The 22,537-nt window shown below is 42.0% G+C and overlaps 1 protein-coding gene across 1 annotated transcript in view; it reads right to left on the bottom strand.

Annotated features, from left to right (window-relative positions):
* Positions 1-1,947: 1,947 nt before the first annotated feature.
* The window catches only part of LOC109965220 (nucleolar protein 4-like), a 204,323-nt gene continuing 183,733 nt past the window's right edge, over positions 1,948-22,537 (bottom strand). The window contains exons 9-14 of the mRNA XM_020609068.1: positions 21,249-21,440; positions 20,463-20,651; positions 13,283-13,396; positions 12,781-13,012; positions 9,887-10,172; positions 1,948-9,733 (exon numbers count right to left, since the gene is read on the bottom strand). Coding sequence (XP_020464724.1) covers positions 9,928-10,172; positions 12,781-13,012; positions 13,283-13,396; positions 20,463-20,651; positions 21,249-21,440 — 972 coding nt within the window. The 3' untranslated portion in view covers positions 1,948-9,733; positions 9,887-9,927. The remainder of the gene's footprint in view (positions 9,734-9,886; positions 10,173-12,780; positions 13,013-13,282; positions 13,397-20,462; positions 20,652-21,248; positions 21,441-22,537) is intronic.

Below are 22,537 nucleotides of genomic sequence, written 5' to 3'. Positions count from 1 at the left end.
TCCATACCCACTGTATATTTCTTACCTTCAACAATGAAAAGACCTAAACCAAATGCTACTAACACTGTGCGTTTATCCAAATCCTAATATAAATTGTTGTCCAGAAACTAACTAGAGTCATTTCCGAAGAAATTACATTGGCAGGACTGATATGCTGCCAAAGAGACACTAGTTGCTGAGAAGTTGCTGAATTTTAGTGCATTTAAAAATATAAAAGTGGAGCTAAACAAAAAGGTTTACTGAAAGAAAATTACAACAGAAAAAAAGACAAAGGCTGAAAAAAGGGAGAAAAATTGGAAGAAAAAAAGGATATAAAAGCAAGTTAAGTTTAATATTTTATGAAAGCGGGGAAGTACATCGTTTAGTATAAGTATATATCAATTTGATGTATAAATTGATTCTAAAAGCTCAGAAGTGAAAGAAGAATAAAGAAGACAGTTGAAAAGAATAAAGATGAAGGAAGGATCTTGGAAGGAAAAAGACGGGAAGAAACAGTGGAAGAAAGGGTTAGAGAGAGGACTGCAGGAAAGAAAGAAAGGTAGAAGCAAGAAGAAACAAGCGAAGGAAGGAAAAAAGCAAAGCTGAAAAAGAAAAAGCAGCAGAAAGAATGAAATGAAGGAAAGAAAGGTAAAAAGATGTGGAGGGCAGAGAAAAATAAGAAAAAACAAAAGGAAGAATGGGAGGAATAAAAGAAGGTTGAAAGGAAGGAAGTTAGGAGAGGAAGGAGAGTATGGAAAGAAATAAGGATGAAAGGAAGGAGGAATAAAAAATATTCTACCAAGAAGGTCAATCAGTTTTAGTAGTATTAATAAGTAGCAGTAGTACTGTCAAATACTAGTAATGAGATTAGAGGTCATGAATGGGCTGGTACTGACAGACTGCAGTAATAACAGGTGAGGACATATCATGGATTAGAAGAGACTCACTGAACACAGATACTGACTGACTGCATGTCAGTAGACACACAGAGAGAGCGTTATGATTTGGACTTTCTTCCTGTTTTCATGCTTTTATTTTGGGTTGTTTTTCCTGCTCTGCTCCACCTCTCCTGCCCCAGCTTTACCACGGGTCCCATCAGCATTCATTGTCTTCACCTGTTGCCAATCATCCCCTGGTTTTCAGCCACATATACCTTTCCCTCAGTCACTTGCTGGTCCATTATGCTCCTCTGGTTTGCGTAGTTGCACTCGCTACATCCAGATGGCCAAGACCAAAGGACTGTTTTCCTGAAGGTTTCCCTCACTCATTCTCAGACAGCAGCTACCTGAACTCAGTGTCCACGCTGCTGCCTGGTTAGCTCCTGAGACTGTTTCACTCAGCTTACCTGAACTCTTCAAGGCTGAGTTATCTCCACTAGTTCTGTGTCAGCACTTGCCTGTTATCCATGCCATGACCTGGCTATAGCTGCTGCATCAGCCACACTCACTCACCTGAACTCCTTGACACCCCACAGACCTCTCCAGCCCTACAACCTCTACCTACCTGAAGTTCCTCCTCACTGCCCGGGTACTCCTGATCCTGCATCAGTCCTGTGCATCTCCTCACCCACCTGCTGTGCCAGTCTAGTCTTTGTCCACTTACCTTCACCAGGATCATCTCACTGGCTCCTCGGGTCCAACCTTATCTGCAGCCATCCAGCTCTCCCCATCTGCCTCCTGTGACAACTACCCGATCAGCTCTCGACCAGCTGCCACTAGTCACCTGGGCCTCTTTACATCAACTGGAGTGTTCCTGGCCTCGACCTGATATCTTTTTCTCTAGCTCTTGTAATAAAGTCTCCTGGATCTTCTGTCTGAGTCTGGCATTGAGTCCTTCTGCCCTGAACTGGTGTCTCCACACCTTAACAGAGAGCGTACAGAACAGTGATTTTATCACTGTGAAAAAGCTGACTGATGCACCTTTAGCCAGCAACTAAGGACAGAGAAACTTTGATGTGTTTGATAGATAGCACACAATTTTATTAGTATATTTAGCTTTGTGACATACAGCTTGAAAAAAAAACAATGGTCACACTTTTCAGAAACATTTCAGCCTTAGCAGTGACATCACACAAAAGAAAGCTCAGTTTTTTGATCATTGGTTTCTTTATAATGAACCAGAGTGATATGTTCTTGTCGTTTTAGACTAAACAAACACGCCTGTATCGCTCCAGCATGTTCAGCCAACAGAAAAAACAACCCTGGATTTCTTTTTAAACTTCATTTTTTCCCCCTAAATCATTTAGTTGCTTCACATATATTATCAACACTTTTCTAAAGAATCAAAATATTTAGCCACAGGTACTGGAAAAAAATGTATCCACTGTTATATATAATAATAAACACAATAAATATAAAAAGAATTTTAGATATAATTTATATGGTATCAAAGAGAGGGAAATGGGCCTTCAGTTAGACAGGTTTTTACAAAAGTGATGTCCTTTTTTTCCTGAGGTTGAGTTTTGTCATCTGTAGTTTAAGTTTTTGCTAAATATACTAATAGACTAAGAGACCCGACACACAAGGTCAGTAATGGCTTATCATTCACTGAGGAATCATCTCCACCGGATCACAATCACACCAGTGGAGGGTCACTGTGGCCCCACTGTCACTTTGTGTGTTGTGAAGTAAGCCGAGGGGTCAAAGGTCAACCCACCCCCAGACTCGAACACACACACACACACACACAGTCCCCCCACGCACCCACAATCTGTTTCATACAGGGACGCCTTGCTTTTTCATTTCAGCCGTGTGACGTTCCTTGACTGAGCACAAAAGTTGAACCTTTCCGCCACTATAAACCGATAATCACACACAAACTAGCTGTTAGCATTCCTCAATATTTAGCATTTCAGTGCTAACCAAATGCTAACAAGGCATTTCTAAATGGATAGTATTAAAAAGATGAAAATTCAAGAGTTGAAGAAAAGTGACCGACTGAAATTCAAAACATCAACGTCCCCTCATGTGATAGGCTTATGTGTGAAATGGTGGTAACTGTATTTCGAAGCAGTCCCATTTCCCTTCAGTGTGTAAGGAAAGAGTTGGATTGACTGAAAACAGGGATGAGGGCTGACAAACAGAAAACAAACCACAAAGAATTGAAAAATCTGTACATGTAAACATCACACTTCCACTGAGTCAAATCATGAGGAGAATACAGGTTTCACATTGGTATTACTGTAGGTACAAGGGCCCGGCAAAGGAAATCAAGACAATCAAGAGTCTGGTACAAAGTCAGGTGAAGACAGAAGGAGAAAAGAATCAAATATTGCTCAAAGTACAAAATGAAGAATTCTAAAGCACCACTGAGGAAAAATGAAACAAAAAAACTGTAAAACACAATGGCTCAGGAGCCCATTTTCAGAATGGCGACAGTAGAAGCTGTGTTCCATATCCTGATAAAAAAAACAACTTTTTTTTTCTCATTTTAATGTTTTTTTTTTTGTGTGCATGTGCATGTGTTGAGCTGTACATCTGACCAGAGTTGTTCAAGAAGTGTGTGATCATTTGCAGCGACCCATCCGGCATCACAACCCATCTGAAGGCTTGATGTTTCAGACTAGAAGCTTCCCTGAAGCAGATGCCCATGTAAGGATTCCATAACCTTGCAGCATCAGAACAGCTGTAAGCAGAGTTTGGAACAGTATCTGATTTGAAACAGAAAGATTAGTCTGTCTGTGTGAGCATGAAGAAACATCTCTCTTCACTCACATTTAAGGCTTCAACAATGACACCAGACATCATGATGTCTCTAATAGTTCTTGAACTTCAATGGTCAGAAGCTATATATCACAGTAAAAGGTAGTCAAACTTTTTTTTTTACAACTATAATTTAGTGCAACAGCAAGAAGGCTTATATTTGGTCTGTTGTCAGCTGCTCCCCACACAGTCTCTTTTCTCTGTGGCAGCAAGCATGTCCCTGCTTCTCCAGAGCTGGGAGGGCGTTAGATGCTGTGACCTTTCTTAAAGCTCTTCCTAAGCCTCAGAGTTTATTTTTCACACTATGCACTTTCATAATCTGAAAACAATGTCAGTTTTTATGCTGTGAAAACAGAGCCTTTGAAAAGACAAAAGTCTCTTGTATAAACCATGGCATTACAGACTGAAGAGGGAAGTTGTTGGACAGTAAAGGTCAATATGTAGCATAGACGTCTTTATCTTGAGAAAACGGTTTGATTTTGGACTGGACTAACACTTCACTGTTGATTTAAACACCTGATAGCATTCGAGGTGATTAGCCAGATGTTTGTGGTGATGCCGGTTAGGTCCACTGTTTGTTGACATCCATGTTTGGAATGTGCAGAACAGGCATACAGATTGAAGCTGTTGGAATATTCTACAAAATACCTTCTCAAAAACAGGTCACTTTACTTGCACTACAAAATATATCTATAAAATAATCATATCAAGAAGAATCTGAGCATTGGTAATAATAATGTAATACTAAAAAACAGACCTCGGAAATGTGGCAGGTGGAGACGTCAACAACACGAGGAGGAGTTCTGGAGTATGAACGCTCTGATTATGGCTAAAACACTCCGAATATTCTCCCACATACAACACACAGAAGGAATGGAAGTCAAACAATGAGCAAATTACACCTTTCTAAAGATTGTCATTTGCCTATTTTTTCCTTTTATACAGTTGTTGGTGTCTTTTTCTGTGGTGCTGTTCTGCAGCGATCTGAATTTGAAGCAAACTGAACTGGGCTCACAAACGTGTAGCAAACATATATTTCAAGACAGCAGAACCAACCAGATAATCCCAGAAGTCCCGAATCTCATCAACTTGGGTCTCCCGACTTAAGTCATCAGCTTCAAGCAGTACAAGGATTTTTGGCTGCGTGTAATCGTAAAACATGTTTAATTTCTAATCCTCAGGAGCCAGTGACTTGGTGTTTGCTAGGGTCGGCTAAGAATGAAGCCTTTGGGATGATCTCAGAGGTTCACTCATGTTTAGTGTGATGACTTATTCCTAGGAAAAGAAAATCCCAGATCCTGTTTCAGTTGAGCAGTTTGTCCTCGGAGGAGTTTTTAGCAGGCAGGAATCAAACTCACAGGAGGAAAGAAGAAGGGGATGAACTGCAGCAAGAGTCTCTTCGCCATTTACAGAGCATCTTCAACTGCTTTGTCAGGTTTACTGACCCAAAATAAAACAAAATTAGCATTCTTGATAGAAGCTCATTAAACAGGCCTGAGCAACATTCATCCCCTTTTAGACTTATTTTAGGTCCCAAATGTGAGTGTAAGACACAGTCCAAGGATGATAACAAATTGTAAGGGTTAGGTTCTATTAAACATTGTTGTTGCATAAAAATCTCAACTTCACTATTCCTTTCTTCTTGATTTTAAAATTGAAACAATCGTTTATATGTCGATAATACTTCCTGACAACAGAAACACATTTAACCGTTTAGAAATTGTATGGCTGATGATCACTTCTGAGGGAGGTAAAATGGACGTTCCACTTGGTTTGCTCAGTTTAGAGAGAATCAGTCAGGACACTGGGACTGAAATTCTCCCTCATATCAACAGAACTGACACTGAAATTGAAAAGCACTTGGCCCAGCTTTGATCTGAGGGATCCTCATGCACATTATGAGCATGACAGCATCATATCATCTGATTCAGCAGACGCAAAAGGTTCACAGCATTTGCACTGCTGCAGATTTCTACTGCTCCCGACTCACCACACTTGTTCCCTGGTTAGGATAAACTGCTACTTTAAAATGAAGAGTCGGTTAGAATAGACTAAAAGTAACATAAGCACAGAGAAAATATATTACAACAGGTTTACGGAGAGTTTGTGTGAAGCTGGGAGCCTCAGTCTTAATGGTGGAAAATGTAAAGAAGACAAAAACAGCAGAATGATACACTGATCTGTTCTCATCATCTGGGTCTTTACTCTATGTGACTCAGGCCTAGGACACAGAGCAGCAAGTGGAAATATTACAAAAAAAAGTACTCTGAGTTTGTCTGAACACGTCTGGACCAACCCAGGTGTCCCAGAGGTGCTGAATCTACCAGCCAGACTCAACCAAACCACTGGCAGTATCTAAGAGCACAGTGACAATCAAACAAAAGATGAGAAGGACAGGGCACCGGTGTCATTAAAGTCTCATGTTGGGCTTTATGAAAGCAATCGCGCCACTCTAACAAATAAAACTGTCTAACGCCCTCCATTATGTGAGTGAAAAAACCCCCACCAAAATTAGGGAGAAATGAGAGGAAAGCTGATCGTACCTCAGTGGGTTTTACAAAATGTTATATTGTAAGATTTCCTCTACTTCAAAGGGCTGATAAGTCAAATCTTCTTAATGTCTGGGTAAATAAAATAAATTCAATCGAAGTGAAAACACCACAAACATGCTTCTTTTTAGAGAATTTTACCCCAACATGTCTGACCTCTGTGACATCACTGTACCCTCCTTCTCCTCTAATTGGGTCATTTTTTGCATATTTCTTTGTTTGCCATTCAGTCATCAGTACACACAGAGCTTCCCATTTTGTGAAAAAGAAGAAACATAACCCAAACCAGAGCAAAAGACCTCTTGACAACTCTACATCTCATCTGTCATGTTCCATAACTTAAGTCATTCGCATTGTGAACTTGATGCGGTGGTTCTGACACCGCACAGGAATTTAAATGAGTTAAGGTTTGGGTGGAGGGTTTGTGGTTATGGTGAGTGGCATTCGTGCCTCCTAAATAAATGGCTTTCATGTCCTATGCTCTGTAGCCCGACAGCGCCTCAGTGTGTGTGATACAAATTGTACCATCTGACCACCACTGTGGACATCCTTTCACCAACACAATGCATCTATGATTATCAACTGCATTGTGAAGAAAAAAAAAAAAAAAGAGCAGCGCCTCTTCTTCCATTCTCCGCAGTGCAAGTTAGGGATCCCTCCTGGTAAACACACACAGAGAGCCTCCCCCTTCACATCACAGATGACTGTTGCTTCGCTCAGTGTGCAGAAAAGTAGCGGAATACAGTGAAACAACCGTCAAACTGAGTAGGAGCCACAGTCGAAGCACAGCACAGAGTAATGGCCTAATGTCACACTTTCAGCCTCCTCTGTACTTTGACTACACATGTTGGGTGAAATGAATAAGACAGGAGTTTTGAGCTGCTGAATGCATCAAATGATGCAAAGTATAACAAACTATTACCAACAATTAATAACTCCAATCAGAAATTTGGCTTATTGTAGCAACTGTACTATGAGATAAAACTAAATAGTGGCAATAATAACTTTAGCTGTGTGTTACCAATGTCACAACTGCTTAGAGAATAATTCAGTATTTTGGGAATTGTGTTAATTTGCTTTCTTGCAGAGAGCTAGATGAGAGCTGTCAGTACTGTAGGTATGAAGCTAGAGCAGCCAGCAGATGATTAGCTCAGGTTAGCACAAAGACTGGAAACAGGAGGAAACAGCTAGCCTTGCTTTGTCTACAGGCAGCAAAATCTGCCTACCAGCACCTCTAAGGCTCACTGATTAACAGACCATATCTCATTGGTTTAATTAGTACAACAACTAAATTGTAAAAATGTCAATGTGCTGGACTACGTCTTGTTCAGGAGCAGTAACATCTGACACATAGCCCCCTTGGTTTTTGTGTGGATTGTGGTGCAGACATATGGCATCAAATCTCTCATCTAAATCGCAGCCAGAATGCAAAAGAGCATATTTCCCCAAAATCGACTATTCCTTTGATAAAGAGGCTCTGGCTTGACTCTGAACAGGAAAACAGGTCCACCAGAGGCTACAGGAGCAAGCAGATATTCAGCAAATACCATTTTAAGCTCTTACTAGCTTGGCAAGATATTACCAACTACCTTTCTGTGGTGATAACATCATCCACTGATGAAAGCTAAACCTGACACCTTTATCTCCATCAATTCAGCGCTGTTTCTCTACTTTCACAATAGGTCAAATTAAACAAGAAACAAAAGAAAGGACATGCTTCACAGTTACAAAGTCATAAAACAACATGAATTGAGCCCTATGAAGAAAAAACAAAAACCAACCAACCAGATGAAGAGAGAAGAGACATGCAAGCCAATGAAGGTCAGAGAGTCCTGACAAACAAGGAGTCTTTGTGTTGTTTTTGCTTGGTTGTGGTGGAGTTGAAGCTGCAGGTCAAGACTGAAGGTGGCTGGTTGGTCTTTTGAGTTTCTGTGGGGCACTGTGGCTAGCTAACGCCCGGCTTTGAGGTTTCAGGTCTATGGCAGAAGGTCCGGTGTCATGTTTAGCAGCAGCAACATGATTGTTCATCATTGTAGTAGTAGTAGTAATAATGATAATGATAATAATAATAATAATAATAATAATAACAATGGCCATCTCAGAGTTTAACAGACAGAGTAAGACGGAGCAAGGAGGAGAGAAGAAAGAAGAGGATGTTTAGGTCCACAAAGAAGAGGTGCTGAGTAGGTCCAATGTAGTAAAGAAGAGAGAGGAATGGAAAGGATGCAGGGGTGCTGAGGTTTTGTTGGCATTACATCTACACTTGTAAAGACTAGAAGTGGGAGGTAAAACTGCCACCAGTAATCAACATTTAACCTGCACTTCATTTAAGAATCCCATCTCACAGACACACACACCTTCCTTCCCTATAAGGAAAAAGTCACCTCCGAGAGAACTACACTCGGGTGAACTTCAGCTCTGATTCTCCTCAGGTTTCCAACATAAACTGATTATATACAGCGGCACATGAACAAACCCACACAGATGAAACAAAAGTTTAAAGATTACACTGAAAAGTTTACAACATTAGTTCTTGAAATGCTTCATCGCTTTAGACCTCACAGGTCTTCTGCACAATGTTGTCTGGCTCTCCCTTGAAAATATATTAACCCTGAAGACATCAGGTCAAGTAGAAGCAAAGTGACTTTTGGAGGGGATGTCACCATTAAAATGTGTGTGTATAAATGTGAGTGTTTGTGTCTGTGTGAGGAACTAAAAATGAAATTGGCAGATCTGATTTGAGGTATTTCCTGGTGGTCAACATGGTGCCTTGGATGCATAAGTAGCAAGTTGCTCCCTGGGTAAAAGGGGTGAGGATTAGGGGGATTCAGGGTGAGGTTTCAGGTGAGGGAAAAGTGCTATAGGACACAGACAGCTTATATACAAGCGAGCACAAAAAAGTTTCTCTCCTCCTTTTTTAACCAAACAAACAGCTTTTCCATCATTTTCTTCTCTAGGTTCAACTGTCCAGTCTTTTCCCTGTTTAGTGCTGTCTTTTAAAGTCAAACCACCTTTTACAGTCACTTGGGAAGAGTCAAAAAACAACCAAAATAATTTCTCACTGGACTCTCAAAAAAGAATAAATTAAACCTTCAATTAAATGAAATTCACTCATTTAGGGAGTCCCTTTTTATTAATTTTTAAAGAATTAAGATCATAAGATGTCGTTGACCCGAGTATCTGTCAAAACTCTGTTTCCAGATGGAAACTCAAAAACCGCTCCACCAATAAGAGCAAGTCTTTTTTTTCTGAAACCACATTGCTTACTCCTCTCCCAGGCTGTTTCACTGCACCTGCACCTCCTCTCTTCCTGTCCTCTGCTGAGAGTGCAATGCTGATTGTGAGGTGCTTCCAGAGAGGAGACAAAGAGATTCTGCTGCTCCTTTTGTTTCCAGTTGTGTCCTGCTCAGGCAGAATCAGCAGATTCAGGTTTGTGGGGGATTATTCTGGGGACACGAGTGGGGATTCATCACCTTCCCTCTATCCCACATTCTCACTTTGTTCCTAAAACAAAAGTGGCCACAATTTCTGAAGAGAAGGCAGATGAAGAGAAACCAACAAACTCAAATCTAAGGAGGGAAGAGCAAAAAACAAGAGGGAGTCTAGTCTTCAGCATCGCTAAAAAGTGACAGGGGGATGCAGACAGACAAAACAAACCATAATGGAAGTGAGTGTGTCCTCCCCACTCTTCCTCCAAATCAGTTCTGCTGCAGGATGAGGTTCTCCAGCTCATCAGCCGAGCGAAGCAAAAAGGCAGCCGACTCCCGATAACCGGCAATTAGCTGACGCACAGCTGTGATTTCTGGTTGACTGAGCTGGGTCGAGGCCCCGCCCCCTCCCCCTCCCCCACTGCTCCTCCCACCCAGGCTGTTGGTTGTAGTAGAGGAGGAGGAATTACTGATGTTGGTGGAGGAGAGAGACTTCATGCTGAGGTCTGTGGGGCCTGAAGACAGAGGGAAAGATGGATGGAGAGGAAAGGAGAAAAAATGAAGGAAAGAGAGAGGGATAAGGTGGAGAAGGAGAAGGATGAAGTGAAGAACAACAGGAGTGATACAGAGGTGAAAAGAAGGAGAATAGGAGAAGAATGGAAAATGTCAAAATCACATGAAAATTGCTGAAATATAATTAGAACATAATTAGGAGGAATTTGCAAATTACAGTCATGGCCAAAAATACTGTCAACCCTGCATATCTGTCAGATAACACACCACTTATACCCAGAAAACTGTTACAATCACAAATGTTTGGTATTCTCATGGCTATTTCTTTTGTTTGCATTGGAACAACACAAAAAGCAGAAAAAAGTCAAATCTGATCCGTTCCACACAGAACTCCAAAAAAGGACTGGACAGAATTACTGACACTTTTTCAAAATCATCAGAAGTAGTTGTATTTCCAGCATGTGATGTTCCTTTAATTTGTAATGAAACTCACCTGTAGCAACCAACAGGTGCTGGCAACATAGAAATCACACTGACAACCAGTTGAAATGGAGAAAAGTTGACTCAACTCTTCTTCTTATTATTATTAGGTGTGCAAGCTCCGAAGGAACACAGCACACCTCTTGCAATCCTGTAGGCTTCTTATTATTATTATTTGGTTCTATTTTTCTTCCACCAAAATTTCACCGTCCTACTCCTCCCGCAGTTTTTGAGCTACATAAACCAGCTTCATGTCTTGCCATTGGGCATAGTGTGGTGAGGATCCATTCTCAGTTTTCATACAAATCACAAAAAATGGGCAATTTTTTCACATAGAAATGAATGAAAAATGACTTTTTTCCAAGGCTTTTTTTGGGAATATCTCAAAAACTATTAAAGATAATAACCACAAGCTTGATACTTGTCTTCCTTCTGTCTGACTAGATTTTTCCACCATTTTTGTATTTTTCCCTATTCTCCATACTTGATTGAATCTTCACCAAACCTAGAATATCCCCTATTTGAAGCACCCTGGAAAGAATGCTATCACTCGTTCTGCAATATTCCTTATTGTTCTCTAACTATTGGCTGCTGAAAACAAGTGGTCAGGGTTGAAAGGTGTCAGACACTATAACTCTCCATTAAAATGCCCAAATGCAACCAAAATTGTAACAGCCCTGTAAAATTAGGTTTAATTACACCACTCAAGTGTGCTACAGGCATGGTTTAACTTTGAAACATTACAACACTGCAGGGAAGACATGAATCTCAGCCAAATGTATTATATTTCAGCTAATCCCACTTCCTGTTGTCATTATAAGTTTGATAAACTAACTCATCTGTGGATTGCTATATTTTAACCAAACTTTGGGGACTTGTGCACCTAAGGGTCCTAAAGGAGTGTTCTGAATTTCATGTACCCATGCCAACAGGGGGTGCTACAGTGAATGTCAATGCCTAACTAAATTTAAAGTTCCAGAGTTTCATGTAGGAGGGTCATTCAAAGGCAAAATGACACCACACATGTTGCCCTACATTGGTATGAAGTAGCTTTTTGATTCCATGTATAGCTTCTGAATGACAGTCAATTAAATTTGATGCAACTTTGACTGCTTTCAGCTCATGTTCCTCCCCTGTCATTATCAATCACATCGCCATGGTGGATAGTTTGCAGCAGGAGACACCTGGACAGCTCTAAAGGAACAGAATTTCAACATCGATAGCTAAATGCTGGCTATAGCTTGCAGGCTGATTAACACTGTGGAGGATGAAGGTCTGCTTGAAATAATTTGCATCGCATCCAAAGACTGTATGAATTGCCTTCAAAAGCCGCCACTGAAAGCAATCTAGAATTAGTATTGGGTATCTTGTGAATTTCAATGAGGTTTTATACTGTATTTTTTGTATTAACCTGGTTCTGAAAAGTAACTGGTAACTAAAGTAAAGTTAAAGCAGCTTTTAACAATTATCCAGACAGTACAGTGGAACACTGCTTGGAAACCTGCTGTTAAGTTGCTCTTTAAACTGTTAATGTATTTGATGAATTTTTGCTACATTTGGCAGGAACCTGAGACTCAAATCACAAATAATAATATAATGACTATACTTTGAAATAAATATTTACAGAATAAACCACAATAAAGATCTGCAGATGATTATCCAGTGTGTTTAAGTCATCTGTGACAAAGAAATTGAAGTACACAGCCACTAGAGACAAATGTATCCATTTTTGAGAGTTTGAGAAGCCTGTGTTCTACTATGATATATTATTTATTTAGCAGAATTACTCTGAATCGACAGCTCAAGTCAGAGACTACCATCATGTACTCTATGTGTGTTAGCTGTATCATATTGCCATCTACTGCTCTGCCGCTTTTCATTGCCCTCTTATGCTGCTCTTTCTTCCTCTCCTTCTCATTCATCCCAAAATTACCAGTTCATATTGTTTCTTTTGATCACTTCTTCCCTTCCCTCACCCACCACATTCATTTCTGTCTCTCTCTTTCTCTCCTCACTGCCTGCTTCCTCTTTTATTCACTCTTCCCTCTCACTATTTGGTCCTGTCCACCTCCACTCTCTACCTCCATAAAGACCCCTTTCGCTTGCCCTTTACTGCTCTCCCATCCTCACCGTTGCTTTGAGCAGCAGCACAAGTTGTCAGGGAAACAGGGTGTTGCATGGCAGCGCCCAGGCCTGGGTATCCACGGTAACCATAGCTGAGGCTGGCTCCATTGATGTAGAGCTGGGCATCCTGGGGCGAGAAGGCTGATGTGGCCAAGGTATAGGCAGAGTGACCAAGTGACGCTGGCTCCCTTAGACTCCCTCCCCCACTGGATGGCTTGTCCAGAGAGATCTGTTCATCCTGGCACAGGGAAACAGGAAGTGATGGTTTTTCTTTTCAAAATACAATACAAGAAGCTGGGTGGTCTATCAGTTTTAAGAACCAAGGCTAATCCTTTGAAATCTTAATATAAACATTTAGAATAAAAATTGGTATTGCTAATGTTCATTTCCTGTATAAGAAGATCTCTAATCTGTTAATTTTTTAGGTTTTCTATTTTACCAAGACAGTTTCTTTGTTTTTCATTATTTTACCATGTAGAAGTGCTAAATCTCACACAAGCATACTTACGTGATAGGCTTCAAGGCGCATCCTCTTTGCAGCATTGCGTGATTCACTCTCGCAGGCAGCAGCCAGGATGTTCTCAGCCATGGCTGAGGTGAGGTGAGGTGGAGTGGGACGGGTCTGGTGACAAAAGAACAACATTAGTTATTTATTTAATTTGCCCACATGTGGTTATGATGTCATTCTGGATTTACAATGTCAGAGACACACAACCACACAACAATTACTGGGAAAAGAAAGAGAGTTTCCACATTTAATTATTGCAAACAAAAAAGCTTTACTTTCATGCCAGCAAAGATCTCTGCCCAGAGAAATGATCATTCCTGTTAAGCGTCACTGATTCTGTGCCAAGTCTGAAAGTAATAAAAGAGCTTCAGAGCTCCATGTTCGATACTGTTTTAGTGTCATGGTACACTGACACAGCATCCAATGTAGAAAATCTATGACTATGACTATGTGGTGGCATCAGCCATCCTGTATGCTGTGGTCGGCTGGGACAGTGGCAGAAAGAAAGCGATTGGACATACGCACACACACACACACACCCACACACACACACACACACCCACACACACACACACACACCCACACACACACACACACACCCACACACACACACACACACCCACACACACACACACACACCCACACACACACACACACACCCACACACACACACACACACCCACACACACACACACACACCCACACACACACACACACACCCACACACACACACACACACACTACACATGTACTTTCTGTGTGTAGGGTGCTGCATGTTCAAGTGAATGGCTCTGGAAAAGAAAGGTGTGTGACTGGGGCAAAGATAAGTAAATGTAAATCTAGTAGAGCAAACTGAACTGTAGGCTGCAGCATATGTGCATAACATAACTGGTAAACTGGGCTGGAGTGTGTTTAAAAATGTTTGCTCCATGAGGCAGGCTTGAGGCCTACTAGCAACCTAACCTGAGGATTTAGAGGTTTGGCTGATTTGTTTGAGTGATTATAAAGACAGGGTGTTTGATGATTAGGACAGTATGTTGCTAAGCTGTAAGTTAATGTTGTTGTTGTTACTAACAGTAGCCCTAACTGGTGAGTTTGACAGAGTATTGAGTAGATATGGTCTGAGGACTGTGCTGGCTGTGCAGGTAAGGAGTGGTTGTCACCCCAACTCAGTGAAACACCAGTTACTGAGAGGGTGAGTTATTGAGGGTACTGTGCATGCCCAGATGATGTCCCTATAGACTCGCCTGCACTCTCACACCCACACAGAACATGGGGTTGATGATAATGCAGATATTTTATTCAGAGGGCGGCTTAGCATGATGTCTTGTGTCTTTAGTTCTGATGTTTCATGACACCATGGTGACCATTGTGGCTGAACAGCGATAACATTGACAGCAATCTTAGTTACTGAAAGCAAACAGGGGGCTTGGGCTGTCTTGTTGCCCCTCAGTCTATTTAACTGTACTGTACCAGTGTGTTATAATCATAGTCAGTGGTATGGCCTGCATTTTGCCCTATATAATGGTGTCTATAAAATAAATGGACATGTATTTTAGGTTAGGGCAGGGTTGGAAAATGATGCTGCCTATTGTGGGGCTCTGAAGATTTGATAGAGTCACAGGGGGGCTGGAGCCAATTCCAGGTGACACTGGCTGAGAGGCGGAGTCAACCTAAGCCGCATGTCTTTGGACTGTGGGAGGAAGCCGGAGTACAAGGAGAGAACCCACGCAGGCACAGGGAGAACACGCAAACTCCACACAGAAAGGCCCTGAGTCGGCTCAGGCTCAAACCTTCTTGCTGTGATGTGACTTGTGAATTCTATTTTATCTTATTACGTTTATTATTAAAATGTTTGGACTTCTGCTGTAACACTTGAATTTCCCCTGTGGGAGACATTATTATTATTATTACATCCCTGAGGGCATCTTTTACTGTCATAATGGAATGTGATGCAAAGGCAGACTGGGCCCACTGTGTTTCTTGATGACTCGGCTACTGACTATACCTGACTACACACAGTGTAACACCAGACTTCATCACTGGGGGGAAGCAGAGACATTCTCATGATTGGTTCATCTTTACATTTAGTATAAAGCAACCTGTCGGTCTTCACACAATACTGCTGAATATGTACTCTCATCTACAGTACATACAATTGTACATACATACAGTACATACTATAGTGTTTCATCCAAATTCACTAAGTTGAATTGTATCGATTTTCAAGTGAGTCAAACTTCTGCCTACTGAGCTATTGAAGGAAATGACCAATCATGTAGTGAAGGATAAATTAAAAATTAATTTTGGACAATAGTTTTGAATAACATGAATCCTTTATAATGTAAATACACACTACATTTTACAGTAGTGATGCACATAAATATGTATGAACAACAGTGGAGCACACTTAACTTACTATAGCATACATGCTAACTAAAAGATTTCATTCACACTCATGTACATACAGTACATAGATGCTGTACAAGTCAAGTCAAGTCAAGTCAAGAATCTTTATTGTCATTATGCGTAGCACAACGAGCAGCTCTCGGCTTAAAAGACACATTATTTACATAACACAATTGTATAAGTCAATATAAAACAGTGAGCAAATAAAAATGGATGTATGGGACCTAATCAGGTCTGCTTCAAACTCCTCATTGCATATGACAGTACAACAGAACCAGATGTGGTTTGTTTTGAGGGCCATGTAAACACTACATTACATGCATTAAAGTCAGTCAACTGCCCACATGATCAAATGTTAAACTAACTGTATTCTCTGGTGTGGCAGAATCAATCCATCTATCCCTCCATTATCTATATCACTTATTCCTGAATAGGGTCATGGGGGGCTGGAGCCAATCCCAGCTGACATTGGGTCACCAGAGTTGTTTGAATTGACAGTGTGAATCAGTCACCACACCTTACATTTTATCACAACTTAAACCATTCCATTTGTTTTTACTGGTTCTCTTGCACGTCCTACGCTTTAGTGATGACTGGATCTTCAAGGGGTCACAAAAATGTAACATTATGAATGTCAACCTTACTATAAAAATATTCTTTTTCCTCTCTGCTCCGCTCAAAGCGTCATTCCGGTGCATTCTGGCAACACTATACCTACACCTATAAACAGAACAAAGTATAATAACAAAAACAAGAATTACCACTTTGTTGCTGTAGCCTTTGCCAACCAGTCAAATTCCTGTTACTGGGAGGGATGTGAAGTCACTGTGACCTTTAACCACCAAAATCTAATCAGTTCATTAAGTGGGTGTTTGTGCCAAAGTTGAAGAAAATTCTATAACACTTTAATACTGTGCACACATTACTATAGATTTGACAACAACTTCATTATAAGCTGAAGAAATTCCCTCAAGGTGTTCCTGAGATACTGCACTCATGAAAATGGGCCAGACAGACATATGGACAGATGTATGTCAGGACAGACAACCTGAAAACATAATGCCTCTGGCCACGGCTATCGCTGGCACAGAGGCCAAAATGTGTAAATAAAAATTGAACAATCAGAAAAAGAATCATGCCTGGAGCAAAGAAGATTTGTAAGTTAATTCTCCACCTGCCTAACGTCTAATACTACATTCAAATGGAAATGGAATAAAACCATAATTACACCACTGCTGCAATTTACAACTGGTCATATGTTAAATGTGCTGGCTGATTAAACAACTACAACCAACTGATAAAACCACTGGTACTATTTCTGCTATGACTGATGCATTAACTTAACTATTATTACTTCCAACTAGAACACAGTCAGACCTCCTCCCGAATGTCCTGTTCTCTTAAGCCAAGCAGACACTGTATGACTTTAATTGCTAGTATATGTGTTAACTCACTATACGTTTAAAGCGGCCCGACCACACGGACAGAATCCGCAACTTCACTGCTCACACCATACATTCACTCAGTCGGGTATGACATGGCTACTGTATTATTTTACTCAGTCCTGTACTCTCTAAAAACCTAGAGTGCTCTGTACCCAACATCCCCTGAGCTCTTTTGTAACAACTCTGTTAAACTAAAGCTCATGCCACCACTTTGAAGTGTATTTTGAAAAAACTCCCTCTCCTGCCTGAACCTTGGCAATCCAATTAATCTAACTGATCCAATTAGGACTTTTAATGGTTTATTTTCTTCTAACCATTATAACGCTAGTAAAATAGCTATTAATTCTCCTGTATATACAGAGATATTACCACTAATCTGTTTATCACATTTAATTCTTGTCACGTCCCCAGTTGGCACCTCCGTCCCCTCACGTGCAGGCAGCCAAATTAGTAGGCGAGGCACATCACGCACAGCTGATTGTAATCTGCCCAGTGCTACTTAAGCCGGGCGTTGGTGTGCTTTGTCGCCGATTCGTTGTTTCTGTACTCTCAGTTGCCAACTCCGGCTCTCTTTGAAAACCTGCACAATTCTAACTGTGTACCTCCAATTGTGTGCTTCTGGATCCTGTGCTCAGCCTGTGATTGTGTCCTCCACTTACCAGTTAGCTGCCTCCACTGTGGGCTCTGTCTTGTCAGCTGTCAGCATCCACGCTGTGTCCTGTCCCTCCAGTTGTCTGCCTCCACTGTGTGCCCAGCTTCTCCAGCTGCCTGCCTCCATGTTACCTACCTCCATTCCTCCTGTTCCATACTGGGACCCCAGAACTCTCTACCAGACACAACCCAGAGTTCATCCACCAGTGCAGTACTGCAACCCAGTGGATCTCCTCCAGTTTGCCTTGGTCCTCTCTCTGCATCATCCCCAGTGCTCATCCAGCTGCCCAGTCATACCGGTTTGGACAGACCTGTTGAGCCTGCCTTCCCTCCTCCCTGTCCCTTAATAAACCAGTCCTATTTCCTGAATTTGAGTGATGTTCATTGAGTCCTTATTGTCCCGGGATTCTAGCTTTAACATAATGAACCAGCCATCATGGACTCAGCCTACTTAGATTCAGGAGGTTCGCCTCACCAGCTCTTGCTGCATGAACTTGATAAAACGGCTGCGCCAGTTGGAACAGGCTCACCATGCTTCAATTGAGTCCAGACATTCCATGGCTCGGCTGGTCCTCTGTCTCACCACACAAGTCTCTCAGTCTGCCCCCTCAGTCTGGTCTAGCTCAGCCAGAACACAGTATTTCAGATCCCAAACCCTTCTCAGGTGACCTCAGTAAATGCTGTGGTTTTCTCCTCCAGTGCTCCATGATTTTCGACCAGTACCTTGAACAGTTTTCGGCGGACGAGACCAAAATCAGGTATATGTGCAACCTACTAGGTGGAAGAGTGCTGGAGTGAGTCGAGGCGCTCTTCTCTCATTCTGCTGCTCGGAACATGAGCCTAGAGGAATTCTTAGCTGAGTTTAGCAACATTTTCAATCATCCTGATCATGCAGGCGGCAGGGGCCAAACGACTACTGGCTCTCTGCTGGGGAAGCAGGGAGCGTGGCCAAGTATGCTGTGGAGTTCCGTATCCTCACCGCCAATTCGGGGTGAAATGACACAGCGCTGAGTGGGGTTTTTATTAATGGACTGACTGAGGTCCTAAAGATGAGCTTGCGGCATGCAATGAACCCGAGGGGTTTGATGCGCTAGTGTCTCTGGTGATTAAGGTTGACAACCGCCTGTGGGTATACCGCCCTGAGTGCAGCCATTCAGGTCCCCAGTGGGTCGTTCAGTCAGCTTCAGTTCAACACGCTCGAGACTGACTCCCTACCCCACACTCAGCCTCCCCATCTCCGACCATGTCTGCTCCCAGGTCCTGGAATGGGGGCACGCCTCTCGCTTCACCTGTCATCCTGGGGTCAATTGAACCACGTCTCTGCTGCTATGTTGGTTCTGGTGACCCACCTTGGCCCGGGACGTAAGGGAAAACGTCCAGGTTTACCCTACCTGCACTCGTGCCAAGATCTCACACCAGCCTCTGGCAGGGCTGTTATTCCCCTTACAAGTCCTGAACTGTCCATGGGTCCACATCACCCTGGACTCCATCACTGGACTGCCGCCATCCCAGAGGATGACGACCATTCTTACAGCGATCAAATAATTCTCCAAAGCAGCCCACTTCATCGCCTTGCCCAAACTGCGTCCTGCTAATGGACCATGTTTTTTGCCTGCACGGAATCCTGCAGGATGTGGTTTCTGACCGGGACCCCCAGTTTACATCACAGGTCTGACAGGCCTTATGCTCCACCTTGGGGGCCTTGATCAGCCTGTCCTCAGGGTTCCACCCCCAGACCAATGGCCAGGTGGAGTGCTTGAACCAGGAGCTGAAGAAGGCCCTCCGGTGCATCACCTTGGCAGATCCCACAGCCTGGAGCAAACACCGTGCATCGGTGGAATGTGCCCATAACACCCTGGTCAGCTCAGCCACCGGACTGTCCCCTTTCAAGGTGTCACCGGGCTACCAACCACCCCCCTTGCCCACTGAACAATGAGACATCGCAGTCCCTTCAGTCCAGGCTCACTTCCGCTGTTGCCGGAAGAGAACCCGGGCTGCCTTGTGCTGCATAGCAGAACATAACCGGATCCTGGCAGATCACCATCGGAGGGCAGGCCCCTCCTTATAGCCTGTGCCAGAAGGTTTGGTTGTCGACTGAGCATATCCCTCTGAAGGGGGGGCTCAAGGACTACTACTACTCTCAGCTGTTCCCGTTAGGGGTTGCCAGAGTGAATCAACTGTTTGCATGTATACATTTGGCAAGTGTTTTACGCCGGATGGGGTGCTGCTCACAATATTTCTTCAAATATTCTCTTTCAGTTTTCTTTATAACATATCTCACAATTGCCTCTTTTCTTTTAGTTAATCAAATTCTCAGACATCATCATCCTCAGACATGCCTCCATACTACTTGCCATTCCAATCCAGTCACAGTCTAGATTATGCCAAAACCACTTGTCAACGCCAACTGCAGAAGTTTCTCAAAGGACCTCCCTGTTCTCTTCGTCCAATTCTTCCTCCTAAATTTTCATCCACTCAGCTCCTCCACACACTGATTCTCAAACCCCAATACTTCCGCTTCTGCTTTTTGTTATAGAATGAAATAATCATCCATTAATAATGAAAATAAATATCAGCTGCAGGCCCCACTTTGATAATAAAAATGCTGAAATATTACTTGAAATAGCGTGCTAACAGAAACTAAGAAACAAAAAGATCATTAGCAGGTGCAATACCTCCATGCCATTCTTTTTCATGCGTCGGCAGGATTTGAGGTAGGTGCGGATGCGCTTGCGGGCACGTTCCTGGAATTCTGGGAACTGTCTGCTGCAAGACTCAATGATGGCCTGGATCTTCTCCTTGGGCTGTTTGGAGATGGGCACCATCCGATCCAAGTTCTCGTCCACAAACAGACGCACAAACATCTGCAGAACAACAACACTTCTTTGGTAAAGTGAAAACATTTGTAATATTACCTGTGTGCAGCTTCATATACTTTGTTTCTCCAGGTTGTCTTTAAAGTGTGTATACATATGTGTATGTCAGTACTAACACTGTCAGCTGCTTTTTGTTGGGCAGGTAGTGCAGAGCCTGTTTACTGAAACCAGCTGCTGGAAGCTAATAGAAATGAGGTACATGAGAGCACTAACACTGAATCATATACTAAATGTGCTGTAAAATGAAAACAATGACCTAAAAGAGGTCCAAAAGTTCAGTAGCTCTGGAAAGTGAACTGTGGGTTCATCAGTGCGAGTGACCCTCATTCAATGTATTGTTAATGCTCATTTAAAAAAAAAAAAGAATTGTGTAGATATAAGGTATACCCTGAGCCGTCATCCATCTGTATTCTAGGGTGCTTAGTACTTCTGTGATCAAATACAGTATATGGATTTTTAAAAGAGATAAACACAGTCAGCACCTCCATATTTTTTCTTTATGAATATAAGGAAACACCTAAATGATCCCTGTAGGGACATGAGCCAGAGTTGAAGGTCTGAACCAACACACTGTCTCCAACTTACATTGAAGGCCTTTAGTCTCTCGGGATCAACTCCCTCTGTGTCATTCATCTTGTCACTGTCGTCATGGTCATCATGATCATCATCGTCATCATCAGGGGCAACCTGGCTGCCATGACGCCCCATGGTCAGGTCCTCGGCACTCAAGTCCATCTTTACACTGTCGTAGCTGCCACCTGAACTGTACTGAGGGGACTTAAGACACACACACAGAACATTACATCATCTCATGGTTCTTTGTCTCCAACTGCAAGTAATCTAGACCATTAGTGTAGAAAAACAGAAAAAACAGCTTGGTGGACAGCATTCATGAAGATAATGAGGCTTCTACAAGTGGTACAGAAACACACGTGACCCCAGCCAGTCAACATCCAGTATCAGCTGAAGTTATCTTATAATTGAGGCTAACTGTCTTAAACAGTTATGAACTTAAGTAGTGTAATGTTACAGAGCAACTTGCAGGTTTTTTTTTTTTTTTTTTTTACAAAATGGTACTTCATGTTTCTTTGAATTGATCATTTGAAATGTACAAATAATTTTGTACATCATTGAGACATAATAGCTAAAATGTCATTGGTCTTCAAATCCTAATGGGTCTGTTTTTGCTAGTTTTGCTTATTTCTCCAATCATCATGGTGAATTTTTGTTTTGTGCATGTTTCACAAACTTCATTCATGGATTCCAGGTCCCCCAACAGGAAGAGGAATGGAACAAGCTTTTATGCCTGGGTGCATTTGTGCATGTGAAGAGACAGGACTTCACTGCTGCACCTGTATCAAACATCATAGTTAATTAACTTCCATATTGATAAACATAATGATTTAAATCATGATAAGCAATTTGTGTATATTTTTCAAAGTAAGGCATCGTAATTATCCGGTACAACTCACCAGCTGATAAGGCGCTTAATGGCTGATGGTTTCAGTTCAATAATAACAGAATCTTTAACTCTGGCTCCATAGCTTGGTGACTTGTTTGCACAGTTAATCATTTGTAATTTATTTGATGTGGTGTTACAAGGCTTTGTGAAACAGTGCAGATCAAGCACCCACAGCCAATGCAGTAACCTGCAAGTTGCACTAATAAATTAATGAGTCTCATTAGGATTTGAAAGGAAAGGCAATAATTTTGAAAATCAATGAATAGTTTTGAGCACCTATCCAAGCCAATTTTTGAGCCATGTTTTAAGAAAAATACCAAAATTCTCAGGTTCCAGCTTCTTCAGTGTGAACAGAATATCATTGGGTGTTGGACAGCTGGTTGGACAAAACAAGATCACATTTGAATTGGAC

Source organism: Monopterus albus, unplaced genomic scaffold (genome assembly GCF_001952655.1).
Source record: "Monopterus albus unplaced genomic scaffold, M_albus_1.0 scaffold98.1, whole genome shotgun sequence".
Lineage (NCBI taxonomy): Eukaryota > Metazoa > Chordata > Actinopteri > Synbranchiformes > Synbranchidae > Monopterus > Monopterus albus.
The sequence above is the reverse complement of the archived record's forward strand: the minus strand, read 5'-3'. Positions and strand labels throughout refer to the sequence as shown.